Source organism: Coregonus lavaretus (assembly GCF_964263955.1).
Source record: "Coregonus lavaretus genome assembly, chromosome: 1".
NCBI classification, from domain to species: Eukaryota; Metazoa; Chordata; class Actinopteri; order Salmoniformes; family Salmonidae; genus Coregonus; species Coregonus lavaretus.
In genome coordinates, this window is record NC_139988.1 from 64,731,403 (window position 1) to 64,753,042 (window position 21,640).

Genomic DNA, 21,640 nt, shown 5'->3' on the forward strand with positions numbered 1-21,640 from the left:
ACACTAGACCCTATCTATCATGTTTGCCACGTCACCTATGTGAGTGATGTGTCTGCGCTTTTTTCATGTCTGTAATTCTTAAAACATCATGAGCTTTCCAGAAGCAGGCCTTCTGTGTTAGTTTGCCTGCTACTAGTCTAACATTAATACTGTCCCTGTGGTCTCATGGGATGTTTTATTGAGCTTCGTCTATCCGTTGGAGTCTACAGATTCACCGCCTTCATTTTCAATTCCGACCTCAAAACTGCCAATAAGGCAGTGGGGAATCCCAACTTCATCCATCATCAGTAAGAAATTTTTTGGACATGATCCAACTCTGCATGATGGCAGGCACTGTACCCAGACTACGCCACATAGTGAAACCAGCACAAAGCATATGGAGGGCTTTCTCAGCCAAATGCTCATGAAAGGACAGCCAGATTGAACTGGGCAACTTGCTGTTAGTTTCACTAGAGAAAACAATAGAACTATACCATTAAAAAACGAAGCACAAAGCTCTTGACCATTTTCAATACTAAACTGCTTGTCCTCTCTCTCCTGCAATGAACCTCCAAATATTCATAGAGTTTATATATAGGCCGTCTTTCATCAGCTGTATTCCCCCATGTATTCCCGACAGCAAAATGGAAAATGTGGACCAGCACTCATTCACCTAGGCTATGTGAGAAACCAATGTCACCAATGAGTTATTACTTCTATTGCATATGCCTATGCTACTGTTAATGCCAAATGCTTTACATTTTATGCATTCATTTATTTTCTCACAGTTTGAGAAATGTGTTGATTTGAGTGTTATCAGTCAATGTGTTAATTAGCCATTTGTTTAACCCCTTACCCTCTCTCCTCCACAGCATGTTTTTTGGGGTGAAGACAATGTCGCACGGGACAACCATGTCACGTTGCCACGACAGCAATGTCACCTGGCCCTCTCTGCAGTGACCCTGCACAGCAAAGGATGCTGGGAAATAGCAAACACTATTATCCCGGGGAGGACGACAAGTATGGGGAGGATGAGGAAGAGGAAGAGGAGCAGGGACGAGAGAACAGAAAGGGGGAGAGTAGAGAGAAGGAGAATGGAGGGATAGAAGGGCTCGAAGAGATGGAGATAAAGGGAGGCAGACAATCACGCGACGGTAAATGGGAGGGAAGTAAACCCTCTGCCATTGTGGTTGGAAGACAGAGAGGAGACCGGACACTGAGACTAGCCAATCCAAGAAATAGAGGCATCCCCTATACATCCAACCAGGCCCCCCATAAGCAGCAACACCATCTCATCCCAGCCAATCAGCAGCAGTATCACCCGGCCCCGTCCACTCAGACCCAGAAGAGACGAGCTCACATGGAGCGCAGTATGACCACAGTGGCACCCATAGAGGACACTCACCTGACCATGATGGTGTTCCGCATTGGAATCCCTGACATCAAACAGACAGTAGGTGCATGTTTCATGGTACTGCTAAGTACAAGTATGTCAAGCTGTTATTATATACTTCTTACATTACTATCATTAGATACATACAGTGTAACAGCCAAGCCCAGGCCAGAGATCAATCCTGAGGGGAACCATACTACATTCAGAACAACCATCTCTTTCACATGGGTTATGAATCTATGAAGAACAGAAATCTTTGGAGACTTGACTCAGGTTGGATTACATGCAAGTGCTAAACACAGCTCACTTAATAATCCAAAGTAATTGACAGTGTTCTCACTTCTCAATAAAGTTAGCAATGATTTGCAGCTATAGATGCTTTCTCAGTACTGCATGTGATTGTGGGTGAGAATTGGCCAACCCCCTCACTCCATATACTGTAGCGTCATTTCTGGTGAGAATGGGTGCCCTTTGTTAACCCCTCCCCCGTTATGATTCTTCTCCGTACTCCAATTCCCAGAACATTCCCAACTGTTCTACATGTCAGCTGATCTGCCCTCAATATAACAGTAATTGCTAATGATCTAATAGAGTTTTAATGAGTTTGAGGAGGGCGTAAACACCAAGAGGGCCTTTGGTGTCTTGGTCTTAGAGCACCATCACTCACGGGGCATCCTAGACCGCCCGCTACCCACTCCCCAGCCCAACAAACAACTTACAGTACCTCGCACAGGAAATATAATTGTTCAAAATTAGAGGGGGATGGAGAGAATGAGGGAATGGAGTGGAGTGGATGCTGAAAGAGAGAGAACGAGAGAGAGAGAGAGAGAGAGAGAGAAGCGCAGGATATTAGAAAGGGAGACACAAAAAGAGCAATGAATAGGCAAAAAGAGGGGGATCAAGGTCACAAACAACATACCTGGGCTGAGAATTGCCAGGGACTTCACGTTACGATATTATCATGATACATTGGTGCCGATATGATATGTATTGCGATTCTCACAATTCTATAAGTATTGCGATTTGAAACTGCGATTTTATTGCAATTCGATGTTCCAAACATATTGCTCACCATATGTCTGCCACAGAGGGACAAGATTGAGCCCATGAGAAAATGTGTTTTGATCAGTCATGCTGAAAACAAATTGGCTCACTATTTAAAAAGAAGATTGCGAACAAACTTTAAATAAAAAATACTGGAGCTTTGGTGCAGGTACAGCCGAGTAGCGCAAAAATATTATTGCGATATTGTCAACAATAATATTGTGATATATCGTGAAAAATAATATCCCAATGTATAACTGTATCGATTTTTTCCCCCAACACTACAACATACATCTCTGTACATTGATAAATCTCTCAGTAGTTTATGTCTGAACAATGCTATCTTCAATGTAATGAGGACAGCTGCTGAGAGCATCCCAGAAGAACCCTGTCAGAAACAACAGAATGAGGGGTAGAAGTGTCACACTCATACACTACCGGTCAAAAGTTTTAACACCTACTCATTCAAGGGTTTTTCTTTATTTTGACTATTTTCTACATTGTAGAATAATAGTGAAGACATCAAAACTATGAAATAACACATACAGTGGGGAGAACAAGTATTTGATACACTGCCGATTTTGCAGGTTTTCCTACTTACAAAGCATGTAGAGGTCTGTAATTTTTATCATAGGTACACTTCAACTGTGAGAGACGAAATCTAAAACAAAAATCCAGAAAATCACATTGTATGATTTTTAAGTAATTAATTTGCATTTTATTGCATGACATAAGTATTTGATACATCAGAAAAGCAGAAGTTTCCTGTAGATCATAAGTTTCCTGTAGGTCTTGACCAGGTTTGCACACACTGCAGCAGGGATTTTGGCCCACTCCTCCATACATCCTTCGGGGCTGTCGCTGGGCAATACGGACTTTCAGCTCCCTCCAAAGATTTTCTATTGTGTTCAGGTCTGGAGACTGGCTAGGCCACTCCAGGACCTTGAGATGATTCTTACGGAGCCACTCCTTAGTTGCCCTGGCTGTGTGTTTTGGGTCGTTGTCATGCTGGAAGACCCAGCCAAGACCCATCTTCAATGCTCTTACTGAGGGAAGGAGGTTGTTGGCCAAGATCTCGCAATACATGGCCCCATCCATCCTCCCCTCAATACGGTGCAGTCATCCTGTTCCCTTTGCAGAAAAGCATCCCCAAAGAATGATGTTTCCACCTCCATGCTTCACGGTTGGGATGGTGTTCTTGGGGTTGTACTCATCCTTCTTCTTCCTCCAAACACGGCGAGTGGAGTTTAGACCAAAAAGCTCTATTTTTGTCTCATCAGACCACATGACCTTCTCCCATTCCTCCTCTGGATCATCCAGATGGTCATTGGCAAACTTTAGACGGGCCTGGACATGCGCTGGCTTGAGCAGGGGGACCTTGCGTGCGCTACAGGATTTTAATCCATGACGGCGTAGTGTGTTACTAATGGTTTTCTTTGAGACTGTGGTCCCAGCTCTCTTCAGGTCATTGACCAGGTCCTGCCGTGTAGTTCTGGGCTGATCCCTCACCTTCCTCATGATCATTGATGCCCCACGAGGTGAGATCTTGCATGGAGCCCCAGACCGAGGGTGATTGACCGTCATCTTGAACTTCTTCCATTTTCTAATAATTGCGCCAACAGTTGTTGCCTTCTCACCAAGCTGCTTGCCTATTGTCCTGTAGCCCATCCCAGCCTTGTGCAGGTCTACAATTTTATCCCTGATGTCCTTACACAGCTCTCTGGTCTTGGCCATTGTGGAGAGGTTGGAGTCTGTTTGATTGAGTGTGTGGACAGGTGTCTTTTATACAGGTAACGAGTTCAAACAGGTGCAGTTAATACAGGTAATGAGTGGAGAACAGGAGGGCTTCTTAAAGAAAAACTAACAGGTCTGTGAGAGCCGGAATTCTTACTGGTTGGTAGGTGATCAAATACTTATGTCATGCAATAAAATGCAAATTAATTACTTAAAAATCATACAATGTGATTTTCTGGATTTTTGTTTTAGATTCCGTTACATGCTTTGTAAGTAGGAAAACCTGCAAAATCGGCAGTGTATCAAATACTTGTTCTCCCCACTGTATGGAATAATGTAGTAACCAAAAAAAGTGTTAAACAAATCAAAGTATATTTTATATTTGAGATTCTTGAAATAGCCACACTTTGCCTTGATGACAGCTTTGCACACTCTTGGCATTCTCTCAACCAGCTTCACCTGGAATGATTTTCCAACAGTCTTGAAGGAGTTCCCACATATGCTGAGCTCTTGTTGGCTGCTTTTTCTTCACTCTGCGGTCTGACTCATCCCAAATCATCTCAATTTGGTTTAGGTCAGGGGATTGTGGAGGCCAGGTCATCTGATGTAGCACTCCATCACTCTCCTTCTTGGTAAAATAGCCCTTACACAGCCTGGAGGTGTGTTGGGTCATTGTCCTGTTGAAAAACAAATGATAGTCCCACTAAGCCCAAACCAGATGGGATGGCGTATCGCTGCAGAATGCTGTGGTAGCCATGCTGGTTAAGTGTTCCTTGAATTCTAAATAAATCACAGACATTGTAACCAGCAAAGCACCCCCACACCATAACATATCCTCCTCCATGCTTTACGGTGGGAAAAACACATGCAGAGATCATCCGTTCACCCACACCGCGTCTCCTTATACACGCCGGTTTGAACCAAAAATCTCAAATTTGGACTCCAGACCAAAGGACAAATTTCCAACGGTCTAATGTCCATTGCTCGTGTTCCTTGGCCCAAGAAAGTCTCTTCTTCTTATTGGTGTCCTTTAGTAGTGGTGTCTTTGCAACAATTCAACCATGAAAGCCTGATTCACACAGTCTTCTCTGAACAGTTGATGTTGAGATGTGTCTGTTACTTGAACTCTGTGAAGCAATTATTTGGGCTGCAATTTCAGAGACTGGTAACTCTAATGAACTTATCCTCTGCAGCAGAGGTAACTCTGGGTCTTCCATTCCTGTGGCAGTCCTCATGAGAGCCAGTTTCATCATAACGCTTAATGTTTTTTGCGACTGGCTATTTTAATGTTCTGTATTGACTGACCTTCATGTCTTAAAGTAATGATGGACTGTCGTTTCTCTTTGCTTATTTGAGCTGTTCTTGCCATAATATGGGCTACCTTGTCACAACACAACTGATTGGCTCAAACACATTAAGAAGGAAAGAAATTCCACAAATGAACTTTTAACAAGGCACACCTGTTAATTGAAATGCATTCCAGGTGACTACCTCATGAAGTTGGTTGAGAGAATACCAAGAATGCAAAGCTGTCATCAAGGCAAAGGGTGGCTATTTGAAGAATCTCAAATATCAAATATATTTTGATTAGTTTAACACTTTATTTGGTTACTACATGATACCATATGTGTTATTTCATAGTTTTGATGTCTTCACTATTATTCTACAATGTAGAAAATAGTAAAAAAATAAATAAAGACCCTTGAACGAGTAGGTGTTCTAAAACTTTTGACCGGTAGTGTAAGTATTTACACCCCTGAGTCAATGCATGTTAGAATCACCTTCAGCAGCGATTACAGCTGTGAGTCTTTCTGGGTAAATGTAAGTGTCCGAGTAAGTGTCTTACACACCTGGATTGTACACTGAACAAAACTATAAACGGCATGTCAAATCAAATATCATTTTATTTGTCACATATTCCCGAATACAACGGGTGTGCATACAAGATCTTAACCAACAATGCAGTTTTAAGAAAGAATACCTAAAAAAAAATTAAAAATAAAACGAACAAATAATTAAAGAGCAGCAGTAAAATAACAATAGCGAGGCTATATACAGGGGGTACCGGCACAGAGTCAATGTGCGGGGGACAATTTCAACGATTTTAATGAGTTACAGTTCATATAAGGAAATCAGTTAATTGAAATTAATTAATTAGGCCCTAATCTATGGATTTCACATGACTGGGAATACAGATATGCATCTGTTGGTCACAGATACCTTAAAAGATAGGAAGGGGCGTGGATCAGAAAACCAGTCTGGTATGACCACCATTTGCCTCATGCAGCGCGACACATCTCTTTCGCATAGTTGATCAGGCTGTTGATTGTGGCCTGTGGAATGTTGTCCCACTCCTCTTCAATGGCTGTGCAAAGTTGCTGGATATTGGCAGGAACTGGAACACGCGGTCGTACATGTCAATACAGAGCATCCCAAACATGCTCAATGGTTGACATGTCTTGTGATTATGCAGGCCATGGAAAAACTGGGAAATGTTCAGCTTCCAGGAATTGTGTACAGATCCTTGCGACATGGGGCCGTGCATTATCATGCTGAAACATGAGGTGATGGCGGGGAATGAATGGCACAACAATGGGCCTCAGGATCTCATCACGGTATCTCTGTGCATTGAAATAGCCATCGAAAAATGCAATTGTGTTCGTTGTCCGTAGCTTATGCCTGCCCATACCATAACCCCAACGACACCATGGGGCACTCTGTTCACAACGATGTCATAGACGCTGTCTGCCATCTGCCAGGTCCAGTTGAAACCAAGATTAATCTGTGAAGAGCACACTTCTCCAGCGTGCCAGTGGCCATCGAAGGTGAGCATTTGCCCATTGAAGTCAGTTACGATGCCGAACTGCAGTCAGGTCAAAATCCTGGTGAGGACGTTGAGCATACAGATTAGCTTCCCTGAGATGGTTTCTGACAGTTTGTGCAGAAATTCTTTGGTTGTGCAAACCCACAGTTTCATCAGCTGTCCGGGTGGCTGGTCTCAGACAATCCCGGAGGTGAAGAACACAACAGTTTCATCAGCTGTCCGGGTGGCTGGTCTCAGACGATCCCAGAGGTGAAGAAGTCGGAAGTGGAGGTCCTGGGCTGGCGTGGTTACATGCAGTGGTGTAATGTACTTAAGTAAAAATACTTGAAATTACTACTTAAGTCGTTTTTGGAGGGATATCTGTACTTCACTATTTATTTTTTGACTCCTTAAAATATTACTTCACTACATTCCTTAAGAAAATATTGTACTCTATGCTCCATACATTTTCCTCAACACCCAAAAGTTCTTGTTACATTTTGAATGCTTAGCAGGACAGGAAAATGGTACAATTGACACAATTCACTCACAGAACATCCCTGGTCATCCCTACTCACTCTGATCTGGTGGACTCACTAAACTCACATGCTTCATTTATAAATGATGTCTGAATGTTGGAGTGTGCCCCTGGCTATCCATAAATGTAAAAAAAAACTAGAAAATGCTGCCATCTGGTTTGCTTAATATAAGGACTTTGAAATGGTTTATGCTTTTACTTTTGATACTTAAGTATATTTTAGAAATTACATTTACTTTTGATACTTAAGTATATTTTAAACAAAATACTTTCAGGCTTTTACTCAAGTAGTATTTTACTGGGTGACTTTTACTTTTACTTGAGTCATTTTCTATTAGGGTAACTTTACTTTTACTCAAGTATGACAATTGGATACTTTTTCCAACACTGGTTATACGTGGTCTGCGGTTGTGAGGCCGGTTGGACATACTGCCAAATTCTCTAAAACAACGTTGAAGGGGGCTTATGGTAGAGAAATGAACATTCAATTCTCAGGCAACTGCTTTGGTAGACATTCCTGCAGTCAGCATGCCAATTACACGCGTCCTCAAAACTTGAGACATATGTGGCATTGTGTTGTGTGACAAAACTGCACATTTTAGAGTGTCCTTTTATTGTCTCCAGCACAAGGTGCACCTGTGTAATGATCATGCTGTTTAATCAGCTTCTTGATATGCCACACCTGTTAGGTGGAAGAATTATCTTGGCAAAGGAGAAATGCTCACTAACGGATGTAAACAAATTCTTCAAGCAGATTTAAGTCAAAACTGTAACTCGGCCACTCAGGAACATTCACTATCTTCTTGGTAAGCAATTCCAGTGTAGATTTAGCCACGTGTTTTGGTTATTGTCCTGCTGAAAGGTGAATTTATCTCCCAGTGTCTGGTGGAAAGCAGACTGAACCAGGTTTTCCTCTAGGATTTTGCCTGTGCTTAGTTCCATTCCGTTTATTTTTTATTCTGAAAAACACCCAATCCTTAACGATTACAAGCATAACCATAACATGATGCAGCCACCACTATGCTTGAAAGTATGGAGAATGGTACTCATTAATGTGTTGTATTGGATTTGCCCCAAACATAAGACTTTGTATGCAGGTCAAAAAGTTAATTGCTTTGCCACATTTGTTGAAGTATTACTTTAGTGACTTGTTGCAACCAGGATGCATGTTTTGGAATATTTTTAATCTGTACAAGCTTCCTTCTTTTCACTCTGTCAATTAGGTTAGTATTGTGGAGTAACTACAATGTTGTTGATCCATCCTCAGTTTACTCCTATCACAGCCATTAAACTTTGGTTTTGGTTTCCTTCCTCTCCGGCAACTGCGTTTGTAAGGACGCCTGTATCTTTGTAGTGACTGGGTGTATTGATACACCATCCAAAGTGTAATTAATAAAGTGGTCCTCTGTAGCTCAGCTGGTAGAGCACGGCGCTTGTAACACCAGGGTAGTGGGTTCGATCCCCGGGACAACCCATACACAAAAATGTATGCACGCATGACTGTAAGTCACTTTGGATAAAAGCGTCTGTTTTTATTATTATTGTAACTTCACCATGCTCAAAAGTTGCCCTTCTTTATTGGAAAACCTCCCCGGTCTTTCTGGTTGAATCTGTGTTTGAAATTCACTGGAGTGAGCGAGTTACAGAAAATTGTATGTGTGGGGTACAGAGATGAGGTAGTCATAAAGAAATCATGTTACTCCTTAAGAGTCTATTGACGAACCTGTGCGTCAATCTAAGTAACCATCAAAATCCGTCAGTTTAAACTAGAGATCCGCCTATGTCGGCCTTCTGCATCTGCGGTGGGAGGTGACCGAGCTACAGCGGTGTTTGTCAGATCATTAGACATCCCGAAAATCAGTATTTTTACGGAAATGTCTGTAGCGTCTAACCGGTTTGGTCTACAAACTATTACGAACACGATGGTGTTCTCCATTTTGCTATACGACCCCCACAAGTGTCACAGGACTCATCTGAAGGTAACCCATAAAAAATAATGGAAGTACTGTATGGAGGTACAGTGCCTTGCAAAAGTATTCATCCCCCTTGGCGTTTTTCCTATTTTGTTGCATTAAAACCTGTAATTTAAATTGATTTTTATTTGGATTTCATGTAATGGACATACACAAAATAGTCCAAATTGGTGAAGTGAAATAAAAAAAAATACGTTTCAAAAAATCCTAAAAAATAAATAACGGAAAAGTGGTGCGTGCATATGTATTCACACCCTTTGCTATGAAGCCCCTAAATAAGATCTGGTGCAACCAATTACCGTCAGAAGTCATATAATTAGTTAAATAAAGTCCACCTGTGTGCAATCTAAGTGTCACATGATCTGTATATATACACCTGTTCTGAAAGGCCCCAGAGTCTGCAACATCACTAAGTAGGGGGCACCACCAAGCAAGCTGCACCAAGAAGACCAAGGAGCTCTCCAAACAGGTCAGGTACAAAGTTGTGGAGAAGTACAGATCAGAGTTGGGTTATAAAAAAATATCCGAAACTTTGAACATCCCAATCAGCACCATTAAATCCATTATTTTAAAAATGGAAAGAATATTGCACCACAACAAACCTGCCAAGAGAGGGCCGCCCACCAAAACTCACGGACCAGGCAAGGAGGGCATTAATCAGAGCGGCAACAAAGACACCAAAGATAACCCTGAAGGAGCTGCAAAGCTCCACAGCGGAGATTGGAGTATCTGTCCATAGGACCACTTTAAGCCATACACTCCACAGAGCTGGGCTTCACGGAAGAGTGGCCAGAAAAAAGCCATTGCTTAAAGAAAATAATAAGCAAACACGTTTGGTGTTCGCCAAAAGGCATGTGGGAGACTCCCCAAACATATGGAAGAAGGTACTCTGGTCAGATGACACTAAAATTGAGCTTTTTGGCCATAAAGGAAAATGCTATGTCTGGCGCAAACCCAACACCTCTCATCACCCCAAGAACACCATCCCCACAGTGAAGCATGGTGGTGGCAGCATCATGCTGTGGGGATGTTTTTCATCAGCAGGGACTGGGAAACTGGTCAGAATTGAAGGAATGATGGATGGCACTAAATACAGGGAAATTCTTGAGGGAAACCTGTTTCAGTCTTCCAGAGATTTGAGACTGGGACAGAGGTTCACCTTCCAGCAGGACAATGACCCTAAGCATACTGCTAAAGCAACACTCAAGTGGTTTAAGGGTAAACATTTAAATGTCTGGGAATGTCTATCCAATTGAGAATCTGTGGTATGACTTAAAGATTGCTGTACTCCAACTTGAAGGAGCTGGGGCAGTTTTGCCTTGAAGAATGGGCAAAATTCCCAGCTAGATGTGCCAAGCTTGTAGAGACATACCCCAAGAGACTTGCAGCTGTAATTGCTGCAAAAGGTGGCTCTACAAAGTATTGACTTTGGGGGGGTGAATAGTTATGCACGCTCAAGTTTTAAAAAATCAATTTTAATTCCAGATTGTAAGGCAACAAAATAGGAAAAATGCCAAGAGGGGTGATGTTATGAGAATTTCGATCTCAATGTTTCAAAAATGAACTTATTACTCAGTCTGTAAGTTCCAGAGGTTGTACATCTCTAATAATCAGACCAAGCAGCCTCGCATACAATCATCAGGCTTTATTCATGAGAACGTTCTGAAACAAAATGGTGGTACATTCCTTTTATACACACACGTCATTCAAAAAAATCCCACCCCGCCTTAGGCGGGCTGTAGTTTTCCACTAGAAAACTGCTCTCCTGACCATCAGGTCACCCACATATGTTCTTATCATAGTTTACTCCCTGCATTCCTCAGTTATCGCCGTTCTCACAATATTCTGACAGCCTCATTGTACTTCTAACTAAGCTACACATATTATCAGTTTATAGTCTTATGATTCTAACACTTTTCACACAGCTTCAGGGTGTAATAATTAGTCATTATTAATTTACCAAATTCTTCTATCAGGTGAATATTTTCGCAAGCCACTGTAGTTTTGTGTCAACAAAAAGAAGTGGTTAAATATGTGCAAAAAAAAAAATTATATATATATATATACAGTGCCTTTGGAAAGTATTCAGACCACTTGACTTTTTCCACATTTTGTTACGTTACCACCTTATTCTAAAATTGATTTAAAAAAACAAATTCTCAGCAATCTACACACAATACTCCATAATGACAGACAAAGCGAAAACAGGTTTTTAGAAATGTTTGCAAATGTATTAAAAATCTAAACAGAAATACCTTATTTACATAAGTATTCAGACCCTTTGCTATGAGACTCGAAATTGAGCTCAGGTGCATCCTGTTTACATTGATCATCCTTGAGATGTTTCTACAACTTGATTGGAGTCCACCAGTGGTAATTTCAATTGATTGGTCATGATTTGGAAAGGCACACACCTGTCTATATAAGGTCCCACAGTTGACAGTGCATGTCAGAGCAAAAACCAAGCCATGAGGTCGAAGGAATTTTCCATGGAAGAAGTTTGGAACCACCAAGACTTCCTAGACCTGGCCGCCCGGCCAAACTGAGCAATCGGGGGAGAAGGGCCTTGGTCAGGGAGGTGACCACGAACCCGATTCCTCTAGGGTTCCTCTGTGGAGATGGGAGAACCTTCCAGAAGGACAACCATCTCTGCAGCACTCACCCAATCAGGCCTTCATGGTATTGGCCAGACGGAAGCAATTCCTCAGTAAAAGGCACATGACATCCTGCTTGGAGTTTGCCAAAAGGCACCTAAAGACTCTCAACCATGAGAAACAGGATTCTCTGGTCTGATGAAACCAAGATTGAACTCTTTGGCCTGAATGCCTAGCGTCACGTCTGGAGGAAACCTGGCACCATCCCTACGGTGAAGAATGAGAGACTTGAAAAAAGCTGTGCAGCATTGCTCTCCATCCAACCTGACAGAGCTTGAGAGGATCTGCAGAGAAGAATGGGAGAAACCCCCCAAATACAGGTGTGCCAAGCTTGTAGCGTCTTACCCAAGAAGACTCGATGCTGTAATCGCTGTCAAAGGTGCTTCAACAAAGTACTGAGTAAAGGGTCTGAATACTTATGTAAATGTTATATTTCAGTTTTGTATTTTTTATAAATTAGCAAAAACTTATAAAAACCTGTTTTTGCTTCGTCATTATGGGGTATTGTGTGTAGATTGATGAGGGGAAAAAAACAATTTAATACATTTTAGAATAAGGCTGTAACTTTATAAAATATGGAAAGAGTCAAGGGGACTGAATACTTTCTGAAGGCACTGTATATATTTCCTGAGCTTTCTTATAGCTACTAGATATAGGGACAGACACTTCAAAACCTTGTTCCTTATGATGTTTTTTTTTCCTGTCTTTTTTTGCCATTCATGAATGTGGTATTCAATGAGGTTAAACACTATTATTGCACGCAGAGTGAGTCCATGCAACGTATTATGTGACTTGTTAAGCACATTTTACTCCTGAGCTTATTTAGGCTTGCCATAACAAAGGGGTTGAATACTTATTGACTCAAGACATTTCAGCTTTTCATTTTCTATTAATTTATAAACATTTTGAATAACATAATTCCACTTTGACGTTATGTGGTATTGTGTGTAGGCCAGTGACAAAAAATCTCTATTTGATCCATTTTAAATTCAGGCTGTAACACAACAAAATGTGGAAAAAGTAAATGAGTGTGAATACTTTCTGAAGCTCTGCTCTCTCCCAGGAATCACACACAAACACACACACACCATACGTCTTGCATACACACACACAGAGAAACACACACACACTCAGGTATTACCTCCAAGGGACGGCATTGCTACGGCAACGGGTGCCTTGCTCCTCTAATGATCTTGTTGCCATGCCAGTGGTGTTGGCTACAGTATCAAACGGATAGGCAGAGGGGGAGAAAACTATAGAAAATGTTGTCCCAAATGTTTTTTAATAAAGAATTATATGGAAATAGACTCCATAAACATCAGCGTAAAATCGAATTAGTGCAAAGTTACCAGATGCATATAAAAACATCAAAGACATTGTCCATTGTGATCAGAAAGCCTCTAGTGTATCAAACACAGACATGTGCCCCATGTAGCTCAGCTGGTAAAGCATGGCGCTTGCAACTCCAGGGTTGTGGGTTTGATTCCCACATGGGGCCAGTATGAAAATGTATGCACTCACTAACTGTAAGTTGCTCTGGATAAGAGCGTCTGCTAAATGACTAAAATGTAAATGTGTGGGGGGAAAAGCGCTTTATCCTCCAAAGAAGTTTATGAAGAAAATCTCTGTCTTCCATTGATTGCAATGCAGGTCTAGGGTTATGGCATAGGCAGATAATTGGTTTAGTTGACAGAGTGAGTGTTGTACTCTGGGCCTAGTAATTATTGAGTCTTATTGTGTGTGTGTTGAATCTTGTTAGATGTTAATAGACATGGCAACTGATTAATAATTTACACACATTTCATTTGTATTCAAATGAGTCAGAATGGTGATAGTGAATCAGTAGCTTTACAGCGAATGAGCACATTTGATGTTCAATAGTTTGTATCAGTTAGATTATTTGTTTATTTCAAGTAGAGTAAGCATGATTATTGTCCGTTTTCAATGAGACCAGTAAAGGGGCATCGATAGAAAGGCGAAACCAATTTCCATAAATTACTTGCTACGTCTACTTTTAAAACAAACTCTTGTCAATCAAGAGCCATTAATACAGCCTCGTTGCTAAAATGTCACAATGTTATAATTAACTGCCATGATGCTTTAGATTTGGATAACAAATTGTGTGTCAAGCTAATCATACACCTTACAGTCAAATCAAATGGCATTTAAAATGTAGAACTCACCTTTGCCGCACTCCTTCCTTCCATCCAACACTCACACGCACACACACACACACACACACACACACACACACACACACACACACACACACCACCTTGAAAATAATACACTCAAGATCTCATGCTTATTAACTCTCCACTGTGCTGTCTCTCATCTCCTACCTTTGTCAGAGGTGTCTGCAGTTTGACCCTGACTTCACGGTGTGGAGCGCCAAGCAGCAGGTCGTCTGTTCGCTGAACGAGCCACTGTGGGACATCTACAACTACGGCCTCTTCCAGCCCGCCGGAGAGGGACGAGACGCCATGTTCCTGGAGGAGGAGCGCTGCCTCCGTGACTACCCACAGTCCTTTGAGAAAGGGGTGCCTTACCTGGAGGTATTTTGATGGGAGACACTGGATGTTAGAGAGTGAAGCAGTAATAATATGTTGATCCTATTTAGATTGAGGCTTTTCAGGATGTGCATTTAAATCTCACTAAGACTAGTGGGCTGCCCCCAAGTCAGATTTTCATTGCATTTTCTTTAACTGACTTGATATGCATGGATTTTACCTCAACCTTAACCAGTTTGTAGGAGAAAAACAGACTTCTTATAGATGTATTGATATACATTAGTTTTTTAGTGGTTTTGCAGTGCTTAGATTTTTCACTGTGGAGCTCCACCTATTGTAAAAGCAATATACAGGACAGTGATACCCATGCACTGATATTAGGATGCCCTCTGGTGGTGTGTCTGTTGCAAGTGTTTATGACCTGGGTGGGGTTCCAAATATGTAAGCGGTCAGGGCTAGAGTTTTTGTTCCAGAGGCACTACAGTGTTTAGATTAGGCATTGTTGGAGCCAGGAGTATGAAAACAATGTGGTTTTTATCCTTCAGATGGTTTTAAATATTTGCTTTTACTGCAAATATTTTCTGTTCCACAGTTTAGGTACAAGACCAGGGTATACAAACAAACAAACCTGGATGAAAAACTACTTACTAAACTGCACACGAAGGTACTTCCTATGTTATTATAATATGTTTATGTCCCTTTGTAGGTGAAACATATACAGCTATGGAAATGAATGTTTATGGCAGACCAATGTTTATATTGTCCAGTGAACATCTTCCCTTGCAGGCAAGTCTGAAAAAGTTCATGGACTACATTTCGAGTGGATCATTAGATAAGATGTCAAAGGTCCTGGACAAAGGCCTCGACCCAAACTACCATGACCCTGGCAATGGAGGTGAGTTGAAAACTAGCTTGATAGGGTTGCCACTGCATGACTCTGACACTGCTTTCAGTCAAATGTCAAATGATCAGTTTAGATATTGACAACCCCCTTAAATCTCAAACTCTTTCTTTGCTCCCGCCCTCTCTTCATGGTCCTCCATTTCCCCCTCCCTCCTTTCTTTCTCTCCCTCCTCTTCAGAGTCCCCTCTGTCTGTGGCGGTCCAATCTGGTATGACAGTGGAGGGGATCAGGGCGCTCGTTCAGGGTGGGGCCCATGTCGACTTTAGAACCAGAGATGGACTGACAGCTGTACACAAGGCTGTCAGGGCACACAATCACGTTGCGCTGCTGGTAACTAGGACTCCACACACACACACACACCACACACATCATGGATTCAATAAACTTGTATTTTCTCCATCCTTGCCAGGCTCTACTGTCCCTGGGAGCGTCTCCTGACTACAAAGACCGATGTAGCCTGACCCCGCTGTACCACTCAGTGCTGATAGGTGGCGACACTTCCTGCTGCGAGACCCTACTCTACTACAGGGCCAGACTGGGAGTGAGGGATGAAAACGGCTGGGAGGAGTCTCACCAGGTATCCGTCTGGCTGTCTAAAGCAGGGACGGCCCTTTTGCAGGCCCGCAGATCAATTTCCCCCAAAAATAGAATGGTCTCCTTCCGTATGATCGTCACGCACGATATCTCAGACAGGAGGGGGGGGGGGGGGGGGGGGGTGCTGGATCATTCGTGGGAGACAACATGTATACTGTTGTTTTTATGTCTATTCATTTTATATGTATTTTCGTCTTCTGTGTATTATCATACGTTGATATAGTACATTAGGTTTTTACTTTACTTTCAGTCTCCTGTCCTGTTCATGTCTTCAACATTTCACCCCTCTTTCTCTACTCTCCTTTCTCCTCCATTGAGAAATACTCTCACTCATCTCTTTCCATTCATTCCCTTTCCTCCCCTCTTCCTTTCTCTCCATAGCTCAGGGATGAAGAGGAATTTGGAATGCAAGAAATACACAAGGTACTCATCATGTAATCCATTAATACTTCCATTTAAGTCATGAAGTTGCGGGAAGAGTAACACTTAGGATCATTGTATGGGACACTTTTAAATGTGCCTTTAGAGGCCATGCAATTCAGTACTCAAAAGCAATTTAGGTCAAAAGAGTCCATACTAACAAAGGAAATAGAAGGTCTAACAGAACAGATAGATAGCAATAAAAACTGTAACATAGTGGCTCAGAATACATTAGAGGAAAAACCAAAAGAAATTGAGAAACTTATTCAATAAAGATCAAGTGTAATATATTATAGAAAATAAACCAAACTGGATGGAATATGGGGAAAATGCACCAAATTATTTTTTAATCTTCAACATAGAAATACTACCAAAAATAATTTACTGAAACTGGTTACAAATGACGGAGTCACCCTTGATTCACCAAATTATATTTTGAAGGAGGAAGCAAAGTACTTTAAGCATATGTTTTCGTTTCAGTCGCCCCCATCTCCTCTAACTGAAGCTAATTGTAGCGATTTTCTTTCTATTGATAATGTAAAATTAACAGCCATACAGAAAGACTCATGTGAAGGTGAAATTACAGAGGATGAACTTCTGGATGCAATTAAAGACTTTAAGTCCGGGAAAACTCCAGGGTTGGATGGCATACCAGTCGAGGTATACCAAACCTTTTTTGATATACTCAGAGGACCGTTATTAGCATGTTTTAACCACTCCTATGTAAATATAGATTATCAGACACTCAAGAAGAAGGTCTAATTTCATTATTACTGAAACAGGATACAAGTGGAAAATATAAAGATCCAGTCCATTTAAACATTTGGAGGCCCCTTACACTTCAGTGTTGCGGTGCAAAAATTCTAGCAAAATGTATAGCGCATAGAATTAAAAAGGTATTGTCGGACATTATTCATTCTAATCAGACAGGTTTTTTACATGGACGATACATTGGAGATAATATAAGGCAAGTACTGGAAACAATAGAACACTATGAAAAATCTGGGAAACCAGGCCTGCTATTCATAGCAGACTTTGAAAAAAAGTATGACTGGAGTTTATATATAAATGCCGGAGCTTTTCAATTTTGGAGAATCTCTTATACAATGGGTTAAAATCATGTATAGTAACCCTAGGTGTAAAATAGTACATAATGGCTATTTCTCCTAAAGTTTTAAACTGTCAAGAGGAGTAAAACAAGGTTGTCCACTATTTGCATATCTATTTATTATGGCCATCGAAATGTTAGCTATTAAAATCAGATCCAACAATAATATCAAGGGATTAGAAATCCAGGGCTTAAAAGCAAAGGTGTCATTGTACGCTGATGATTCATGTTTTCTTTTAAATCCACAACTTGAATCCCTCCATAGCCTCATAGAGGATCTAGATTAATTTTCTAACCTCTCTGGATTACAACCAAATTATGATAAATGTACTATATTATGTATTGGATCACTAAAAAATACAATTTTTACATTACCATGTAGTTTACCAATACAATGGTCTGATGGTGATGTGGATATACTCGGAATACATATCCCAAATGAAATAAATGATCTCACTCCAATACATTTTTATAGAAAGTTAGCAAAAATAGATAAGATCTTGCTACCATGGAAAGGTAAATACATGTCTATTTGTGGAAAAATCACCCGGATTTAACTCTTTAGTATTATCCCAGTTTACCTATTTGCTTATGGTCTTGCCTACGCCTAGCGAACAGTTGTTTAAATTATATGATAAAAAAATATTCCATGTTATTTGGAACGGCAAGCCAGACAAAATTAAACGGGCCTATTTATATAATGAATATGAATTTGGAGGACAGAAATGATTAACTATTAAAGCATTAGACCTATCACTAAAAGCTTCAGTCATACAAAAGTTATACTTATATCCGAACTGGTTCTCTAGCAAATTAGTAAGATTGTCTCACCCTATGTTCAAGAATGGCCTTTTTCCCTTTATTCAGATTACAACCTCGCACTTTCAGTTATTTGAAAAGGAAATAATCTCCCAAATATCACTATTTCTAAAACAAGCCATAGAAAGTTGGTTGCAATTTCAATTAAATCCTCCAGAAACGACAGAACAAATAATGCAACCAATATTGTGGTTAAACTGAAATATACTAATTGATTAAAAAACATTATTTTTAGAAAAAATGTTTTAAAAAGGTATAATCTTCGTAAATTATATCATAGGTAGGACTGGTGGAGTTATGTCGCACATGCAGCTAACAAAAACATATGGCAATGTCTGCCCTACCCAAAATTACAACCAAATAATTGTAGCATTACCACAAAAATGGAAGAGGAAAGTGGAAGGGGGGAAAAGTAAGGAACTTGTCTGTCGGCCCTGCATTAAAGAATATAATTGGTTAAAGAAAATTGTGATAAATAAAAAAGTATACCAGTTTCATTTAAGGACCAAAGGATCGACAGCCGTCCCATATAGATTGCAAAATAGTTGGGAAGAGATTTTTGACGTACCGATTCCATGGATTAGTGTTTATGAACTGATACGCAAAATTCAAAACGTATAATTTTTCAATTTTAATTATTATACAAAATTGTTGCTACCAATAGAATGTTATTTATATGGGGGATACAATCTTCCCAGCTCTGTAGATTTTGCTGTGAAGAGACAGAACCATTAGATAATTTGTTTTGGTACTGTCCGTTTGTAGCTTGTTTTTGGACACAGGTCCAGGAATGGCTGAAGGATTGCAATATTTACCTGGCGCTAACCCTGCAGATAGCACTACTGGATGATCTGAAAAGTAATAGTCAATCGATCAATAATATAATAATACTTTTAGCAAAAATGTTTATTTTCAAATTACGATCTGTAGAAACAATGAGACTAGAAGGGTTCAGAACTTTTGTGAAACATCACAGTACAGTTGAAAAATATATGATGAATAGAAATCCAATATGGATGTGTTAAGAGATACAGTGGGGGGGGAAATTATTTAGTCAGCCACCAATTGTGCAAGTTCTCCCACTTAAAAAGATGAGAAAGGCCTGTAATTTTCATCATAGGTACACGTCAACTATGACAGAGAAATTGAGAGGAAAAAAATCCAGAAAATCACATTGTAGGATTTTTAATGAATTTATTTGCAAATTATGGTGGAAAATAAGTATTTGGTCACCTACAAACAAGCAAGATTTCTGGCTCTCACAGACCTGTAACTTCTTCTTTAAGAGGCTCCTCTGTCCTCCACTCGTTACCTGTATTAATGGCACCTGTTTGAACTTGTTATCAGTATAAAATACACCTGTCCACATCCTCAAACAGTCACACTCCAAACTCCACTATGGCCAAGACCAAAGAGCTGTCAAAGGACACCAGAAACAAAATTGTAGACCTGCACCAGGCTGGGAAGACTGAATCTGCAATAGGTAAGCAGCTTGGTTTGAAGAAATCAACTGTGGGAGCAATTATTAGGAAATGGAAGACATACAAGACCACTGATAATCTCCCTCGATCTGGGGCTCCACGCAAGATCTCACCCCGTGGGGTCAAAATGATCACAAGAACGGTGAGCAAAAATCCCAGAACCACACGGGGGGACCTAGTGAATGACCTGCAGAGAGCTGGGACCAAAGTAACAAAGCCTACCATCAGTAACACACTACGCCGCCAGGGACTCAAATCCTACAGTGCCAGACGTGTCCCCCTGCTTAAGCCAGTACATGTCCAGGCCCGTCTGAAGTTTGCTAGAGTGCATTTGGATGATCCAGAAGAGGATTGGGAGAATGTCATATGGTCAGATGAAACCAAAATAGAACTTTTTGGTAAAAACTCAACTCGTCGTGTTTGGAGGACAAAGAATGCTGAGTTGCATCCAAAGAACACCATACCTACTGTGAAGCATGGGGGTGGAAACATCATGCTTTGGGGCTGTTTTTCTGCAAAGGGACCAGGACGACTGATCCGTGTAAAGGAAAGAATGAATGGGGCCTTGTATCGTGAGATTTTGAGTGAAAACCTCCTTCCATCAGCAAGGGCATTGAAGATGAAACGTGGCTGGGTCTTTCAGCATGACAATGATCCCAAACACACCGCCCGGGCAACGAAGGAGTGGCTTCGTAAGAAGCATTTCAAGGTCCTGGAGTGGCCTAGCCAGTCTCCAGATCTCAACCCCATAGAAAATATTTGGAGGGAGTTGAAAGTCTGTGTTGCCCAGCGACAGCCCCAAAACATCACTGCTCTAGAGGAGATCTGCATGGAGGAATGGGCCAAAATACCAGCAACAGTGTGTGAAAACCTTGTGAAGACTTACAGAAAACGTTTGACCTGTGTCATTGCCAACAAAGGGTATATAACAAAGTATTGAGAAACTTTTGTTATTGACCAAATACTTATTTTCCACCATAATTTGCAAATAAATTCATAAAAAATCCCACAATGTGATTTTCTGGATTTTTTTTCCTCATTTTGTCTGTCATAGTTGACGTGTACCTATGATGAAAATTACAGGCCTCTCTCATCTTTTTAAGTGGGAGAACTTGCACAATTGGTGGCTGACTAAATACTTTTTTTCCCCACTGTAGATGGGAGGTGTTGAATAGAGATGGATGGGACTAATAACAACTAACAACAACTAATAACAACAAGATAACTAATGTAAAGAATACTGTGTCCATAATAAGTATATAGGTTATAGGTTGAGAGCTTTTGTGAAAGAGCACAGTTAGAAAGATATGGCATATACAGTAGAAGCAAACCAGATGGACATCATGAAAATGATCGGAGAGGTTGAGGGTAGAGGAAGTTCAGGAGTAAAAACAAACAAAATAGAATTATTGTAAAATTGACTGTGTCCATAAAATGTATATAGTATGTATAAGCTGGAAGTAGAGGCCTAAGCGTTGTTGTTCACTAGTTTACTCCAATTAGGGAAGGGGTGGTGGGGTTGGAAAGTAATAAAGGGAAATATAATTTATTTGATATGTGTATATATTGTATTTATATGTAAAGTATGTATGTGTATACCCTCACTGTATGTATATAAGTATTTGATCCCTTGCTGATTTTGTACGTTTGCCCACTGACAAAGAAATGATCAGTCTATAATTTTAAT

General features: G+C 40.7%; 1 protein-coding gene across 1 annotated transcript in view; it reads left to right on the plus strand.

Moving 5' to 3' along the window:
* Positions 1–913: 913 nt before the first annotated feature.
* LOC311136793 (SH3 and multiple ankyrin repeat domains protein 1-like) overlaps positions 914–21,640 on the plus strand; it is a gene marked incomplete at its 5' end in the record, with an annotated part of 45,260 nt that continues 24,533 nt past the window's right edge. Inside the window, 7 exons of the mRNA XM_084171074.1 lie at positions 914–1,432; positions 14,470–14,673; positions 15,221–15,292; positions 15,415–15,523; positions 15,710–15,861; positions 15,941–16,108; positions 16,507–16,548. Of these exons, the coding sequence (XP_084027200.1) occupies positions 914–1,432; positions 14,470–14,673; positions 15,221–15,292; positions 15,415–15,523; positions 15,710–15,861; positions 15,941–16,108; positions 16,507–16,548 (1,266 nt within the window). The remainder of the gene's footprint in view (positions 1,433–14,469; positions 14,674–15,220; positions 15,293–15,414; positions 15,524–15,709; positions 15,862–15,940; positions 16,109–16,506; positions 16,549–21,640) is intronic.